Source organism: Paralichthys olivaceus, chromosome 22 (genome assembly GCF_024713975.1).
Source record: "Paralichthys olivaceus isolate ysfri-2021 chromosome 22, ASM2471397v2, whole genome shotgun sequence".
NCBI classification, from domain to species: domain Eukaryota; kingdom Metazoa; phylum Chordata; class Actinopteri; order Pleuronectiformes; family Paralichthyidae; genus Paralichthys; species Paralichthys olivaceus.
The window spans coordinates 11,783,228-11,798,814 of record NC_091114.1 but is presented as its reverse complement, the minus strand read 5'-3'; the positions used below and the strand labels follow the sequence as shown (position 1 = coordinate 11,798,814).

Below are 15,587 nucleotides of genomic sequence, written 5' to 3'. Positions count from 1 at the left end.
CTTTATTTAACTTGTGCATTTATTTGAAGTACTTTGGATAAAAGTACTGCAGTTCTAGGTCACACACACACACACACACACACACACACACACACACACACACACACACACACTTTGCTTTCATTCTGTACAATATTTGGGAAAATTGACACTATCTACGATCTGCAGCCTCGATGCACAGCTGACGCATGAGACCAAACTGAGCTCAGCTGTATTTTCTAACCGTACAGGAATCCTCAGAGACACAGTCACAGGCCTCGATATGGATCTGAAAAGCATCGGTCTGACCTGTCGTCATGGCTTCTGTTTCCATTTGGGAGATATGGCGTCATGGCCCAGGGGACCTGCTGGAGCTGGAGGTGTAATGAGACAGATGGAGGAGCTGCGATTTGTTCAGCAGACACGTTGTTTTGGTGGCGGCCGGGTCAGTGATTGGCTGAGGCTGAGGCCGGAGATCGAAAATGAAAAGAGAAAAATAGACTCGCTGACTGATGAATGCTCAGATGTGTGCGTGTGTGTGTGTGAGAACAATCCTGTTTTTTTAGTTTTCACTTTAACAAAGTTGTAAGAATGGAACAGGACAGTGTTTCTAAAGATTTAATATATAATCTGGTTTGACAAGAACAAATATGGTAAAAAGCTTTTGCTGGGAAGTCGTAATCGAATTACAACATGAAAATATACAGTAATTTAAATAAATGTGTATCAAGAAAAAAGATGTTTATAAAACAACTATGGAAAACAGTCAGGTTAAAGGTTGATTTTTAATACAAATACTATTATAAATGATTGCATAGTAATTGTACTTAGTGTGAGTCTGTGTTTAATGTTTTATAAAATTATCAGGATCGTTCATTTACCTACTTTTTAAATTTTAAAGCTTCATCCCCCCAAACATTCCTTAACCAGGTTGTCATGAAATATAAAAGAGAAACGTCGTCATAAATTCCAAATATTGAATAATCAGAATTAAAGACTTTAATTAACATAAAGAGGACATAGTGTGGGACATTGTGTGTCCTCTGACAACAGGAGAGCGCAAATAAAAGATAATGAAAATCTAAATATTGAATATTGAATAAAATATTAGAGCAAATGAGACCGACAGCTTTTATATCACGACTTCCATTCATTAATCTATTGGTCTAATAAAAACTGTCTCTGTGTCAAACCTCCAGGCTGAATTCAATTCAGCTGCAGTTTGTCAGACGTTTTCAAATCCTGGCTTGAAAATGATAAATGCTAATTATTCGAGAGTGTGACGAAGAAGATCGGTGTCGTAGAAATACATTCAGAAATCTAAAGAGAAAATGATATAGTTAAGTTAATGATTAGGATTGAACATATTTGATTTTTTATTTGAATTTAAAGCTGCTTAATAATTATTTTTATATTGGATCAAATGACAACGTGTGTCTAATGGAAGTTGCTCGTAACGACAAAAAAAAAAAAACAGTTTCTGATTGTGTACCACTACTAACGCCAGTGTTAGTAATATAGGAATGTGTGTGTGTGTGTGCACCTGCTGTGTAGCGGCAGGAAACACCTGTCAGAGGCCGTCTCCTCGGCACAGCCCCTGTCGACATGAGGGTTTGATCCTAAAACTCCCCAAACACACACTTACACAGACACTAACAGACAACTTAAGCCCGCAGCTCTCTGCTGTGTAGAGGCAGCACCATGTCTGCGGCTGTGTTCACAACACACACTTTCTACTGAGGCGCTGCGGACGAGGCCGGGCCTACTGTGTTAGTGACATTGTGTGTGTGTGTGTGTGTGGTATTATGTTTACAACCTGCTGAGGGTACTTTTAACGAGAGGTGACTCCTCCTGCACTGCAGCCAGAGCCAAAGTTCAACTAGACCTCGTGCAAACACACACTCTTATTTTTATCCTCTCACTTCCTATTCATGCACACACACACACACACACACACTTAGATTTGTATATCTCTTCCTCTCACAGTCCAAGAACTCCAAGTCCAAGTTCAGCAAGTTTCACCACCACACCGTTTTCAGGTTAGACACACACACACACACAGCTTCTGTTAACCTGAGAGGCAGAGGGTCAATCCCTGTGATCTCCAGCCTGCATGCCTTCCATACAGACACGCCGCCGACACAGCAACCTGACTCCCAGCGAGATTAGAACTAATGAAGCATGGCATGGCTCCGGACAGAAACCCCACGACACACACACACACACAGCTACAACACTGATATGCTGTTCTACATACATGTGCACGCAGGGAGCTTCTGCTGTTTTAGATTCCCTATGAGAATAACTGCTGAAGATAAGTGTTGTTTTCAAGAGTCAAACCACCGAGCGTTCACAGCAGCACACGGCCTTCACATCACATTTCACTGTGTATTTGCTCAAAGTCCAAATCGTTTATTTTACTGTCTGTGTGTTTGTCAACAGGATTACACAAAATCTACTCTCTGGATTTCCACGAAACTTGGCGGACGGACAGAACCTGTTTTTGTGGGCATGGGATGAGACACTATTTGACCAGACTGTTATTTTGATGGTTACTAGCAGGACGGAGGAATTCATCCTGCTGCAGCTCAGTGTGTGGAAACCAAACCGCTGATGAGTCAGCACAGATTAAAACATGGATAAAATACAAGAATATAAATATAGAGCAGAAAATCCACTGAAGTTAGAAATCCAAGATAATAAAGACTTATTTAATCCAGCTCAACAAAAATATCAATTGATGTCTGTTTGCAAAAATCTAAACAATTTAAAAAGTTAGATGAAGTGTGAAGACGTTTGTTGAATCATAAATAAAATAGATTGCATTGTTCTGTGGAAACATAACTGGAAAATTGTAATTTAATGAGTTTAATGTCTCATTAGTGAAACTAAGGGCAACGTTTTTTCATAAAACTAAGAAGTCTTATTTCAAAAACTCCCAAACAAGAAAAGATATAAGATAAGATATAAATATCCTCACACTCAATGACTACCACAAAGAAGAAGTGTTTTTAAGTTCCTGTATCGTTGATGAGATGATAGGAAATTTAAATCTGTGGAACTCGTGCTGTCACAGGACCAGAATCCGACTTCTCCCGTAAAAACTTTCCCACCAGTCCCAGGTGTCGACCAGTCGTCTGTTCCAGTCTTTAGTCACAAACGGCTCCGGCCTTCCTCGGCTTTGTAGTCTGCAATGGGAACCTCATTCTGTCTTTGTAGTCGTCGAGCGGAACCTTATTTTGGCAGCCACCGTGTTGGAGGGGACAGGTGATTTATGACGCCGCAGGGCAACAGGCTGATCCCACCTCCTCCTTCCAGTTTGAGACCTGTTCTGGATGTTGTTATGGCGTCCACGTACAGTGTGTTTGTACTGGGAGGGCCGGGCTGGACTGGGGGTCCAGGATTAGCGATCAAACGACTGAGGGGGGTTTTGGGGTAAAAGGTTGGGGGGGTAACATTACCCCGGCCTGCCCAGGTGGCGAGGCTGAAAAGAGACTCCCATGTGTGGTGTGGATGGGTCGACCGCAGGCCGTGTGTGTTGGTTTTCAACTCACCGTGTGTGTATGATTTTTATGGGGCGTGCACTTCGTGTTGAACTCCGTCTAGTTGGATTTGAACCGTAACTGATTGGATTTCAGGCTCGGGGAGGTGACCTCTGACCTTTTTACAACATCTGCGCCCCTGATTTTTCCTCAACCACATTTCAGCGTCACGTTACTCCGAGCTGCCCGAGTCCATCTGCTCTCTGAGGAGGCCTGGGTGCAGATATTAAAAACAACACGTTACGGTCAGTGACAGTCTGTTGATCAGGTGGTTTCATTCACTTCAGATCAACATTTATTGTAGATAATAAGACAGGAAATGTACCGAGTGGAAACTTTTTCTCAAAGGCCGTTTCCAGGTCATAAATGCTTTAAACTTTTAAGCCGACAAGGATGAAAAGTCCACAGAGCCCAAAAAAACAAAATCATTTTCATTTTCAAGACAACTGGGCTGTTTAAAATATATGATTGAAAGTTTAATGCAGCTTCTACAGGGACTGATTATTGTAATTCAATAAAAAAGGACTTTGGGGAATTATTGCAGCATATAAAAATTGTTTTTAAATGATTTCACATGTCAAACTGTATTTATATAATTGTAAATTTATTAAAAAACAGAAAATGTCAGCGGTAACAAAACAAACCATATATTTGTCAATAAATATATTTATTGTCTTTACAGAATTGTATTTATTTTTTTAACACAATTTGAATTTTCTTGCCAGCCGAGACAGTGAGGGTGGTCTCACGTGTGGGTGGCCTCATCATCGTCTTCAGTGTCATGTGGCACAGAGATCTGGGCTTCAGGGAGGTTGTTGCACTGCAGGTAGCAGAAAACCACCTGGACCTGAAAAACACACACACACACACACACACACACACACACACACACACACACACACACACACACACACACACACACACACACACACACACACACGTGTCAATTTAATTTTTAAACCAAAGCATAATTAAATACAGAAAAGTTGAGAACCCCCTTTTGTGATACATAATACATTTTTTAAGAACTGTTAAGAAACATAATTAATTAACTTATTTCAGATAAATCCTTTTATTTACCTATCTATCTATTTCCTATGCATGTTCATATTATTATACATTTTATTATGAAAACAATGTATTTCCCTGTCATAATTTTATGACTTTGTGGGGAAGACATTTAAATCTTTGCATGAAAAAATAAACATCACAGAATAATTAACTGAATAAATTAATGAATAAATTAATTTTTTTTAAATGATTGTGTTTTGATTGTCTGGAAAACCTTCACTAAAACATTTCCACGGCTTCACCCCCACCTGCAACACCACCTCCTCTGAGAGATTCACAGCCACAGGGGGGCGTAACAGGCTGGGACCAAACACTGTGGCCAGGTTCATCGGAGTCATCCTGTTGATGTGTTGCCTCTCAGAGACTCTGAAGAAACACGGAGTAGAAAAACACGTTAAAACATTTCAAGTCGAACCATCAGGTGAGATCACGCGGCGCTGTCTGACTCAGACCGTTGCAGGTGGTGCATGAGGTAGAGGAAGGTGCAGCGGTTGGTGTCAGGACAGGACTGCAGCAGGGACAGCATGGAGACGAGCCGGGCGTTCATGTCCTGGATGTCTGGAGGGGAAGCAGTAAGGCCTTTATCCTTCAGCCTGTATCTTTAAATCTTATGTTGACAAGCTGCCTGATCTTTCTCTAAACAAATATTTTCCGTAGAGCCCGGCTGATAAGAGAAAATACAGATGTCTCACAGATAAAGATATATTACAATATAAAAAATTGTCAATGCTTCCCAAGAAGTCTATCTCTTCCTCATGACATAGAAATGTGACAAATAGAAAGAAAACACAAACACAACCAAATATATAGAACTTAATAACACAGAATCTATATTTTGTGATATGAAGTTTGATTTAGTCTGTGTGTTATTTGATGGATTATCCTTCAATTATAATGACAAATTACTTACGAAGAAAATTAACATTTGATTAATGTCTCTGAAAAAATACCCAAATAGTGAAGTATTTGTGATATAAAAGTATACAAAGTATCAGGGCTTATAACTGTCTATATAAACATGGAAGCTCATAAAGTGGAATCATGAATCTTTCAGGTTTAAGTGTTTCTTACCCAGCGACCTGGTCAGACTGTGGAACAGCTCAGAGGGTATGAGCGGCTCAGGCAGGTCTCTGAAGTACAGTTTGAGGACACCAGAGACGACGTTCACCTCGGAGCTTCTCAGCCTGTGTACAGCTTCACGCAGATCTGAAACAGGCAGACGAGGATTACTTAGAACTGCTCCTTCTTCTGGCTTTTTGCATAGTGGAACAGTGGCAATGAGATCCTGCCGATACACAGGCAGGATCGCATACGAAAACTTCAGTTTCATCTTCTTTGCATTTTATTTTGGTCCATATCCCATTTGTTAACATGGTGGAGGTCAGGGATTATGACTCATACTGCAGCCAGCCACCAGGGGGCAATCAAGACACAGTTAATGCTAACATGCTTCAGCAGATTTAAGTGCTTTTATGCCAACAGATGCTAAATAGCATTCAACATGTGAATGTTTCCACCAGTTTCCATGGAAATCCAGTGGTTGTGCCTCAGCGTGAATTTGACGTAAAGCACCTGTGAATTAATTCCCAAAGCGTCTTTATGGCTATTTGCTTTAGTATGATAATGTGATACTATGGGAAAACTGTCAAGAGGGACCCGATTGTTATTTTGGACAAAACCTCATAGTAGCTCCCGACTTTTTGACCCTGATTTCCAGCATTTACGTGACGATCTCCTGTTGTTTCAAGCAGTTTACGAGTATGAATTACAACCAGCCTCCCTTTAAATACCCAGGAACTGATGATTGACTGTGCGTATCTTACTGCTGTCGAACGCAGCCTTGAGCGTGTAGATATCACTGGCGGTCCCTGAAATCCTGTAGATCCCCACCTCGTCCATGCCTCTCCGCTCCACCTCCTCCACACAGCACCGCACCACATGGGGAACCAGCGCCCCCTCCTGTCTGGAACAGAATAACAAGTATCAAGAATTAAAACCACCTCCTCAGATGTTTAACGCATCAGTTTGATTCATTTTCATTTCAGACTCCATTCTTGACACACTCCTGCTTCTCTCACGGTGCCACAAAATAAATCGCCTGACTTCCCGAAACTAGCTTCGTAAAAAGGCTCAGCAGGCAAATAAAACTTTAAATTGAACTGCAGCTTTAAGTGTCGAGTATTACAGACAGACTGGCAGGAACTTACTGAGCCACAGTTTCAATAGGGACACAGAAGACGGGGAGGTGTGGAGCTGTGGAGCTGGGCGGCTCCAGCGGGTGGGGACTGTACCTCAGGGACACAGTCACCTCCACTCGGCCGAGCTGGAGAGTCTGTCTCCTCCATCGCTTACTCAAGGATTTAGACTCCAGCTGGAAAAACACAAATACGTATTAAATCAATATGAAGGCAAATGTTTAGATTTATATCTTGGATCAAAACAAATACTTTGGAAGTGAACTAAGGGAGGAACAATGGTCTGGGGTCGTTTTTTCCACATCTCTGCTTTTAAATAGACTCTTTCTACAAACAATCAACATGATGCTTCTGCAGGTAAAATCCTCAACCTGCAGCAGGCGCTATTATATTTCCCCTTTTTTTATATATTTTAAAAGCAGCAACAATTATTTTTCAGCCACTTCAGGACGACAGAACGAGCTGAAAACACAACGTGTTTTATTTGCATTGAACCTTGAAGACACTAAGCTGAAGTTCCTGAACGTCTTCTTACCCTGAAAGAAGTTTTTCCCAGGACAGATTCATCGTGTTCGTCAGACTGACTCACACAGACCACCCTCAGGTTCTGAGCCCCGTCCACCTGGAACGTCAGCTCCTGTTTGATATGAAGGAGACATCATTAACACTTCAAGTCTTTCTTGTGGCTTCCAGTTGGATTTAGAGCAGGTTTTACTGCCGATGATCATGTTTAAAGCTCGGCCACTCTGCAGACACTTTAATCCCCCGTGAGTTCAACTGAGGCCTGACATCACGTCAGATGCTGTCTAGACACAAAGATGTCTTTCAACAACTCAGACTGAATCATCTACCAAATGTGTCCGACTGGATCTGACCACTAGACATAGTTCACCATTCTCTAATTTAAGGTTTCAGAATAAAATATGAGGATTCGTTAGTTTTAAAGGTGTCACAGTCTGACCTGGTCCCAGTGTGGGTTGATGCTGTGGACTGAAGTGTGCGTCTGGGCCTGTTTATCATAAAACTCATGGCCGTCTACTTCCACACAAACATACACACCTGAAAAAAGGATCACAAAAAAAAAAAAATCCATCACCACATTAACCTATTTTCTTTTTTAAATCTAAACTTTTGTGTACATACATACAGGCTGGTTGCTGCAGGCCACAGGCAGAGTGGACCGCCACGTTTAGAGTCCCACGCAATGAGTCTTGAGCCTTGTCCTCTACTGGTGAGACAGAGACAAAAATATCCTGAGCATTTTATCGTCCTGAGCTCAAGTGAAAGATGAGCAAGTCATAGAGAGCGTGGAAAGAGATCAGCCGTAAAAGCCGTCAGAGTCGTATTTGATTTCAGACACAGGATGTGATGTGGTTGTACCAGAGTTGGAGGTTTGCAGAGGCGGCTGCTGGGTCATCCTCAGTTTCACACATGCACTGGTGAGAGTGAGCAGGTCTGGAGGGACCGTTTCTATGTCTGACAGACAACACAAGTTTAAATTTTAAATACAGCAATGAGCTGTTGTGGCTTCACTTTACAGAGAAAAGGAAATTAGTGGAAACTTGAATAACACATCAAAGACCTGCACCAAGTCCCCCTCATTAAGCCCATTCATTTGTTCTAGATTTTTATCTGGATATGCACCAGATTGGTTGATTCCATTTTTGCGTAATCCTTCAAACTAGGAAACAAGCAAACGCAGGTGAAAACACAACCTCCTTGATGGAAGTAATAACTGAAGATGCACTTTCCAGGAAAAAGGAAATTAAAAGGATAGGTTTTGTTTAATTGAACATTATCACCAGCATTGCAAATCATAACAAGTATTAATATGCAGACAGTTTAATCCAAAGACATATTTGATTCATGAGCTTTAAACCTGTTCGACAAATGATAGAAATACAGCCCTACCTAGCTAAATATCTAGCTGGATAGCTAGCATCATCATTTATACCATATGATGACAAATTATTGGTTAATCTAAATAAGCTAAAGATCACGTTTGATTTTTTATTAACTTTTTTTGTGTTTTAATGAAAAACTGTCCACAAAAAAAACAGCAAAACAGAAGAGAAAATTATAAATACAAGGATCCCTCAGTTGTACATAATTAAGTACAATCATCACTTGACTCAAGACTCAGATCAAGTTTAGTTAGTGATGTTGATTATACATATAAATCATATAAAGGCAAACAGCACATTATATACACACCTATGACATCTCATTATGCAGGACACCATCACACTGACACCAAGATGATGTCATAATTAATTAATTGTATTCACAGATATTTTCCAGTTTTATCGAGCACTCAAAAGTTCTTTAATACAAGTCACATTCCCTCTTTCACACACACGTTCAGACAGCAGCCTTTCACGATCACACACCATTCATACAAACTCAAAAACATATACTGAACAATGCACCGTATCATTTTCTGACTACGCTGTGACTTTATCATGGAATTACCTATAATATCATATATGATAGGGAAACAAAACTCTTTGACACTGCATATCTTTTCTCCAAACTATATTTTTGTTGACCATGACCTTTGACCTATTAGCTCTAAAAGTAAATTACCCTCCCGAGTAATATTACCACCACGTTTGGTGAAAACTTGTCAACATGCATTGTTGTTGTTTTGCACAAACACACAGAAATGGGCGAGAATATAAAAAAATTAACATAACAGAATATGTGTACAGCCAGTCTTAATGACCAACTGGCATAATGACATTTTCTACAAGAGAAAATCTAGAACTTACTCTGTGTGGTGAGCTTATGAATGGCTTCTCTCCATTCTTCAAGTTCATACAAGGAGGGGAAGAGGAGAGTGTGACTCTGCAGAAAGAAAACAGATTTCTCTTATGCTTTTGCTGTTTTTCCTTTTAGTAACAGAGGAAGTTTGTGTGTGTGTGTGTGTGTGTGTGTGTGTGTGTGTGTGTGTACCTTTCCACTGGGGCTGTGCAGCTCCAGTCTATAAAAAGGCGACTGAGTGAACAGCATCAGCTCCGTTTGCTCCAGTTTCCTCCGGGTACGAGCCGCCACCATCAGGCCTCTGGATCCCTTCACACACACGTTTACATTTCATGTGTCTGTTTAAAAGGTCACACACACGTCTGTGTCTGTGTATTAAACATACCGCATGCTGCTGCAGCTGCTGCCGGAGAACGTACATCTTGTTTCTCACGGAGTGTAAGCGAAGACGTGTGTCCGGTTCATGATCTGAGGACCAGCGCAGTTTGAGACTAGCGAGAGGAAGAAACCAGCAGAACCTGTACTGGTCCTGCTTCCTGGAACACACACACACAAACTTATAGATGTATCTCATTCCAAAATAATAAATGTCCTAGGGGACATTTCTTCTTATTTTGAAAAAGCAAAACACAATTGTTATCATGCTACACCAGCATTAACACACACACAACAAAAATAGACAAAACAATCACCAAACAATAATTAATGGAAAAAAAATCAGCCTCAGAACCTGGATTTGTTATTTAGAACTGCATAATTATTAAAAAAAATTTACACAATTTACCATCACATTTATTATGAGTTGATCATGTTTTTAAATGTGCATCCATTGCATTCAGCTAATTAACTCCTTTCCCACTACTTTAAATATTATATTTCAACTATTTACCCGTTTACCAACTCACTAACATTTAGGTGTCCATTAGGTTATTTTAAACTTTAATTTTTGGATTACTTTTACTTTACTAGCTACTCTCAAGCTATTGCTAATCAGTTTTCATTCACCTCCAATACAACATGAAGTTTTCAGGAGTAACAACCGCCTCAGTATGAACATTGGTTTGATTTAATCAAACATCTATTTGTTAGGTAAAATTACCCAGATGAGATGAAGGTGGATACACACATGCAGTTTTATTAATGCTAACGTGTAGACTATATTTCCCACAGGCCCTTGTGTTTGTCAGGGTTACACTCACCCTCTGGTTGCTGGTTTGAATCTGGTGCACAGCAGGAGGTCAGTGTAGAGGAACAGGTGACGCAGGCTGCGTTCCCCCTCGCTCACATCCACCACAAAGCCGTCACGAATCAACTGACGTCTCTGGGATAAACACACACAGATTATATTCTGTGTTATTCTGTTGCTTCAGATGCTGCACATTGTCAGGTGCGGGAGGACGTCTGAGGATGGGTGCACTTGGAGATGGGCCTCACCAAGCCGTGACTGAGCGTGACCTCTCGTTTGCACTGTGAACTCTCATTGACACCAGACAGAAAGCTGCGGGACAACCTCAGAGCTTCCTGTAAGGCTGCGTGATCCCCATGGCCCGCTGGCGTCGTCTTCAGGAGGTCCTGCAGGATCACAGAGAGGTCGTGAATCAGAAAAGCGGGAGGACGTAGTGGTTCTCTGCTTCAATTACACTTCACAACAAGATTATTTCATCATCAGCTGTTGATGCAAAAACAAAGATGAGCATCAGAGATAATTAAGAAGTTTCAGGATTCAAAATAAAAAATTAATGTGATTAAATGCACTTTTTCTCACATGCAGGACAAGTGTGGTCTTGGTGACTCTGTCCAAAGGTTTATACAGTAGAGCTGTGAAGGAACAGACGGCAATCAGACCATAAAGCAGCAAACAAGTCAGGTTATATTAAATAACTCAATTTGTACCTTCAAATGTGTATTTGGTGCGAGCTTTGTCTGCAGTGTTGTTCGACATCATGCTCTGAAACACACGAGAACTGGTGAGGATCACCCTGATACAGGACGACTCCTGTGTTTACTCTGCTTTTACTGTACAGCTGTTTTTACCTCGGCCAGAGTTCGGAAGCGAGGGTCCGACTGTGTGCACCTGCGAACAACGGCAACAGCTTCTTCATAGTTTTCTATGAAGCCACCGTACAGACCGATCTGGTTCACCTGAGTGACAGAGCACAACAAGGATCTGATGAACATGTGATTAAAACTGAAGAATGTATTTCTGATAGTTTGTGAAACCAAAAATTTCACAGAAAATAATCTACTACATTTTAAGTTAATATGCAAACTAAACATTTTAGATACACAGCAGAATATTTACACATAATTGTTAAATTTATTTTGTGGTTTCTTTAGAAAAGCATGATGGGAAAAAAGTTCAAGAACCACAGATATGATGAGATATCTATTTACCATCAAAAAGATAAAGAAACGTAGCATCATGACAGAATTAATAATAATATTAACTTGATAAATGGATGTTTGAACAGCTGAAATAAATGTATTAATTTCCTCTAAATATTAAACATGTGCTCACACTGAATCTCATGATTGTCTCCTTACACTCACAGGTTTAGTTGCTGCCTGAGTTCAATTAGACAGAAAAAACCACTGAGGAATAAAGGACAACTTCTGTCTGAGGATTTGCTCAACAAAAAAACCCATGTTTCCACGATCGTCTCGCTTCTCGACAGACATTTGCACTGAACTCAAGTTAAGAAGAAGATCTATCAAGAGTGTTGTCTGTGCTCAGGTGTTTTATGAGTTTCCATCAGGACGAAGCCCAGAAACCAGGTGAGTCCAATAGGAGCCGTTAGGAACGAGCAGGTGAGACTCATGACATAACAACGGCTGCGCATCGAACTTCAGCAGTTTCATGAATCTGTAAATTGCTTATGAACTTTGCTCGTTGGCTCCAATCTCCATCAACTCCAGAGGAAAGTATCTGAATCTTTAGCTGCAAATTGCTGCACTTTGTTCAAACTGTGTTAGGATGTTTCATTCAAAGCCACACAAACACTAAAACCAATAGAAATCTCACCATTTTCAGGAACAGGTCCCCCACCGTCAGCCCAGAGCCCTCGTGGCTCCTCTCTCTCTGCTCATCCAGATCTGTGTGGCAGTGAGCGCTCAGCCGGGCCTTCAGACCGGAGTAGAAACTTTGGTGCATGTCTCTGATCTCGGGCACCTGGTAGAAAACTGTCTGGACTTGCTGACTGGACAGAACCGGCTTGGACGTCCCAGCCGAGGCCCGTAGAGCCTTCATGGGCTAGAATCAAACATTTTCAAAAGAGTTAAACAACTGAGCTGCAAAAGCAAAAAGGCTGAAGGCCAAGAGAAAACAGACAGAGGCCGTGGTGATATGAGCATGAAAGGACTCATTTGAGCTATAGCGTGCATTTATTTCCCTATTTTATCTTTGACACATGTACTCACGCTGCTGCTGAATCAAAACAAGAAAATAGAAAATACTTTTTCATGACAAATAAAAACCACAAAACGTTTGCATTCTGATGAGCTGCAACCAACGCAGCACTAGCAGACCCAGCATCAGTGTTTAGATTCAGTTTGACTGTATGAGTCACAGAGAATGAGGAAATTGGGGTTAACGTTGCTATTAGTAGCACAAAAAAAAACTGACCAAGCACTTCCTGCAAATACAGTGTATCTCTACTTTTATCAAGACTCTGCCCATACCTGAACACATTTTTCTGCTTTCAGTTACGAACATATTAAATGCTATGGATTTAATTTAAAGACGTGTCAAACTTAATCAAGTATTAGGTAGAAAATAATGAAACACTGTACTGTTTCCCCTTGTAAACATTCTTTATGCTGAGCTAAGCTGACTGGTGCTTACTGTTACATCATATTAGATGTAGAAAATAATGGGGGAATTACATTTCCAATGGAGAACAATTGATTTAAGGCTCAAACAAGGAAGCTGAACGACAAATATGTTGAATACTGCAAATGACATTGACTCTGACCACAGGCACAGCAATGTGCATGTGACTGCTGCTCAAACCCAGTGAATACGTACAAAATGAGCTCCTGTGTGTTGATGCAAAGTCAAAATTTACATCCATGAAGAGGTGAAATGAATCAAGAGTGACTGCAGGCGACGCAACAACAATTAGATGTATATATAGATATGGAAATGTGGATATAGATGTGTATATATAGAAATAGATATCGGTGTTGGTTCATTTTTGTGTGTTTGTGTGTGTGTTACCATGAGCAGGGCCTCCAGCTCGCTCAGATAAACCTCCTCACTCTCCACGATGCCTTTCAGGACCACGAGCCTCCTCTCCAACAGTTCCTCTGGGCTGATCGACGCCTGAATCAGATTCAACATCAAGACAATTTTTGCCGTACTCATCCTGACACTCCACCATTTTTTCTAACTTTATGCAAATGGATTTTTTTTTTTTTTTGACTAGTGAAAGGTTTCATTTGTGTACAACCGAGAGTGACACGTTTCTCCTGTTTGAGTCGGAGGGAACGAATGAGGAAGCAAAGCCAAACAAAATATAAACAAACACAAAGGCTTACTGTATTCCTTTTCTTAGTTCTCTTTTTTTTTAAACTGTTTAAAAAAGTTATGAAATCAGTCAATAAAATACAGGTACATTCATAGTCAAGAGGTGGAAGATCTTTTAATATTTCTTTTGTAAATCTTATGCATAAACAGAGGACCTGGAATAGCTATTGTACAGTATTGAAATGTTTTAGGATGCATCTTCCTTTGCATCTCAAACCAAACACAGAGTGGCCTTGGCTGCCTCTGAGTTTTCCCACCGGCATCGTGAAAACAAGGTTTGCTGAAGGACTGAACTGTCCCTTAGAGAATTAGAGGAACTACAGAGAGACAGAGCGACGCAGAACTTTTTTGAAATGGAAAGAAATGTGAACTCACAGAGATGGCGGGGAAGTCCATACTTTCTGTATGAAGAGGAGACATTGTCTCCTCCAGGGGCACATCCTCCTCCAGGACCCCAATCTCCACTGCAGCACACAAACACATGAGTGATCGAAAACAACACATCTCTGCTTCCTCTTTTAAATATGTGCAAATTAGTTGTTGCTGCAAAGGACAAAAAAAAACTGTCTTTGACAAATATGGGTTCAACTTTTTTAAAAAACAACCTAGCAATAGCAATAAAAGTTCTGGTGTACATAACAGCAAATGTTCTTACTCTCAGTTTGATGTGGGATGTGTTGTGGTTTCCCCAAAGAAAAACTAAATGCTTTTTAAATCATATTTTCCCTCACATCCCAAAACACAATGTCCCTCACCTGGTACATGTTTTTCCCGTAGATAGAACACGGCCTCCTCGTAGATGTCCATCAGAGCTCAGAGGTCTCGTCCTCCGAGTGTAGGCTGAGCTCTGGACACGCAGCGTGTGAACACACAGTCACAGACAAACACAAAACTTCCTCTCTTCTGCTGCAGATGCACAAAAGAGGAAAACCCAGCTTCCTGTATGCGTAAAGCCCACTGACAGTGACGAGAGCTGGCACGTGATAATAATCCATTCCCACAGTTGCACTTTACTTCCTGCAAATGTGTTAATGTCAGCAGAGGTTACTGATAACTTCCTGTTATAAAATCTATTGCTAAATATTCTCAACAGCGCACAACAAAAATGTAGATAAGAGCGGAAGTGTGAAATAGTCTTGAACAGTGAGAAATGAAATGTTAATGACTAAACATTTAAACTGTATGAAGTTAGTTATAAAGCAAAAATGTGTGTGAATCAAAGAAGCAGCAGACATGTTTTTTGAAACAGCTTTGTGATTCAGCCTCAGTTCAAATAAACCAAAGCTGCACCAGTTTATTATCCAGCTCCAACACTGCCCTCTGCAGGAAAAGAGCTGACAACACAACCTCTTTTAAACCTCAGCTCGTTTTGGATTCATTACTGAAGTGCATTGACTTCTGTTGTGTGTGTGATGCCTCAGTGTGTTTTCTCTTTCATTGGCTTTGTATCCAATTCAGTTTGAAATGTTTTACCTTTAAAACAAATGTGTCAAGTGTGCGTTACCCTTATAT

General features: G+C 40.7%; 1 protein-coding gene across 4 annotated transcripts; it reads right to left on the bottom strand.

The window, feature by feature from the left end:
* Window positions 1-2,669: 2,669 nt before the first annotated feature.
* On the bottom strand, window positions 2,670-15,167 carry LOC109634684 (active breakpoint cluster region-related protein). 4 transcript variants are annotated; one of them, XM_020095369.2, is made up of 23 exons: window positions 14,831-15,167; window positions 14,451-14,539; window positions 13,767-13,871; window positions 12,573-12,800; window positions 11,585-11,692; window positions 11,444-11,498; window positions 11,316-11,368; window positions 10,985-11,122; window positions 10,750-10,871; window positions 9,936-10,086; window positions 9,743-9,859; window positions 9,559-9,634; window positions 8,168-8,263; window positions 7,935-8,015; window positions 7,749-7,846; window positions 7,323-7,424; window positions 6,800-6,963; window positions 6,416-6,555; window positions 5,664-5,798; window positions 5,045-5,150; window positions 4,841-4,958; window positions 4,244-4,368; window positions 2,670-3,734 (listed from the first exon to the last, which is right to left on the bottom strand). In XM_020095369.2, the coding sequence occupies exons 1-22, from the start codon at window positions 14,880-14,882 to the stop codon at window positions 4,267-4,269; spliced, it is 2,436 nt and encodes an 811-aa protein (XP_019950928.2). In that variant the 5' UTR covers window positions 14,883-15,167; the 3' UTR covers window positions 2,670-3,734; window positions 4,244-4,266. The 4 variants fall into 4 exon arrangements, with proteins under 4 accessions (XP_019950928.2, XP_019950926.2, XP_019950927.2 ...); XM_020095367.2 differs by having other exon boundaries at window positions 4,271-4,368; XM_020095368.2 differs by having other exon boundaries at window positions 4,271-4,368; window positions 7,935-8,012.
* Window positions 15,168-15,587: the final 420 nt, after the last annotated feature.

Bases quoted from the DNA above. Each gene is read 5' to 3' on its own strand.
- LOC109634684 (XM_020095367.2), bottom strand. From the start codon at position 14,882: ATGGACATCTACGAGGAGGCCGTGTTCTATCTACGGGAAAAACATGTA. The intron at 10,872-10,984 runs GTGAGGCCCATC...TGTTTATCCCAG, and splicing joins TCACGCTCAGTCACGGCTTG to AGACGTCAGTTGATTCGTGA. The intron at 8,016-8,167 runs GTACAACCACAT...CTGTCTCACCAG, and splicing joins TCTGCAAACCTCCAACTCTG to TAGAGGACAAGGCTCAAGAC.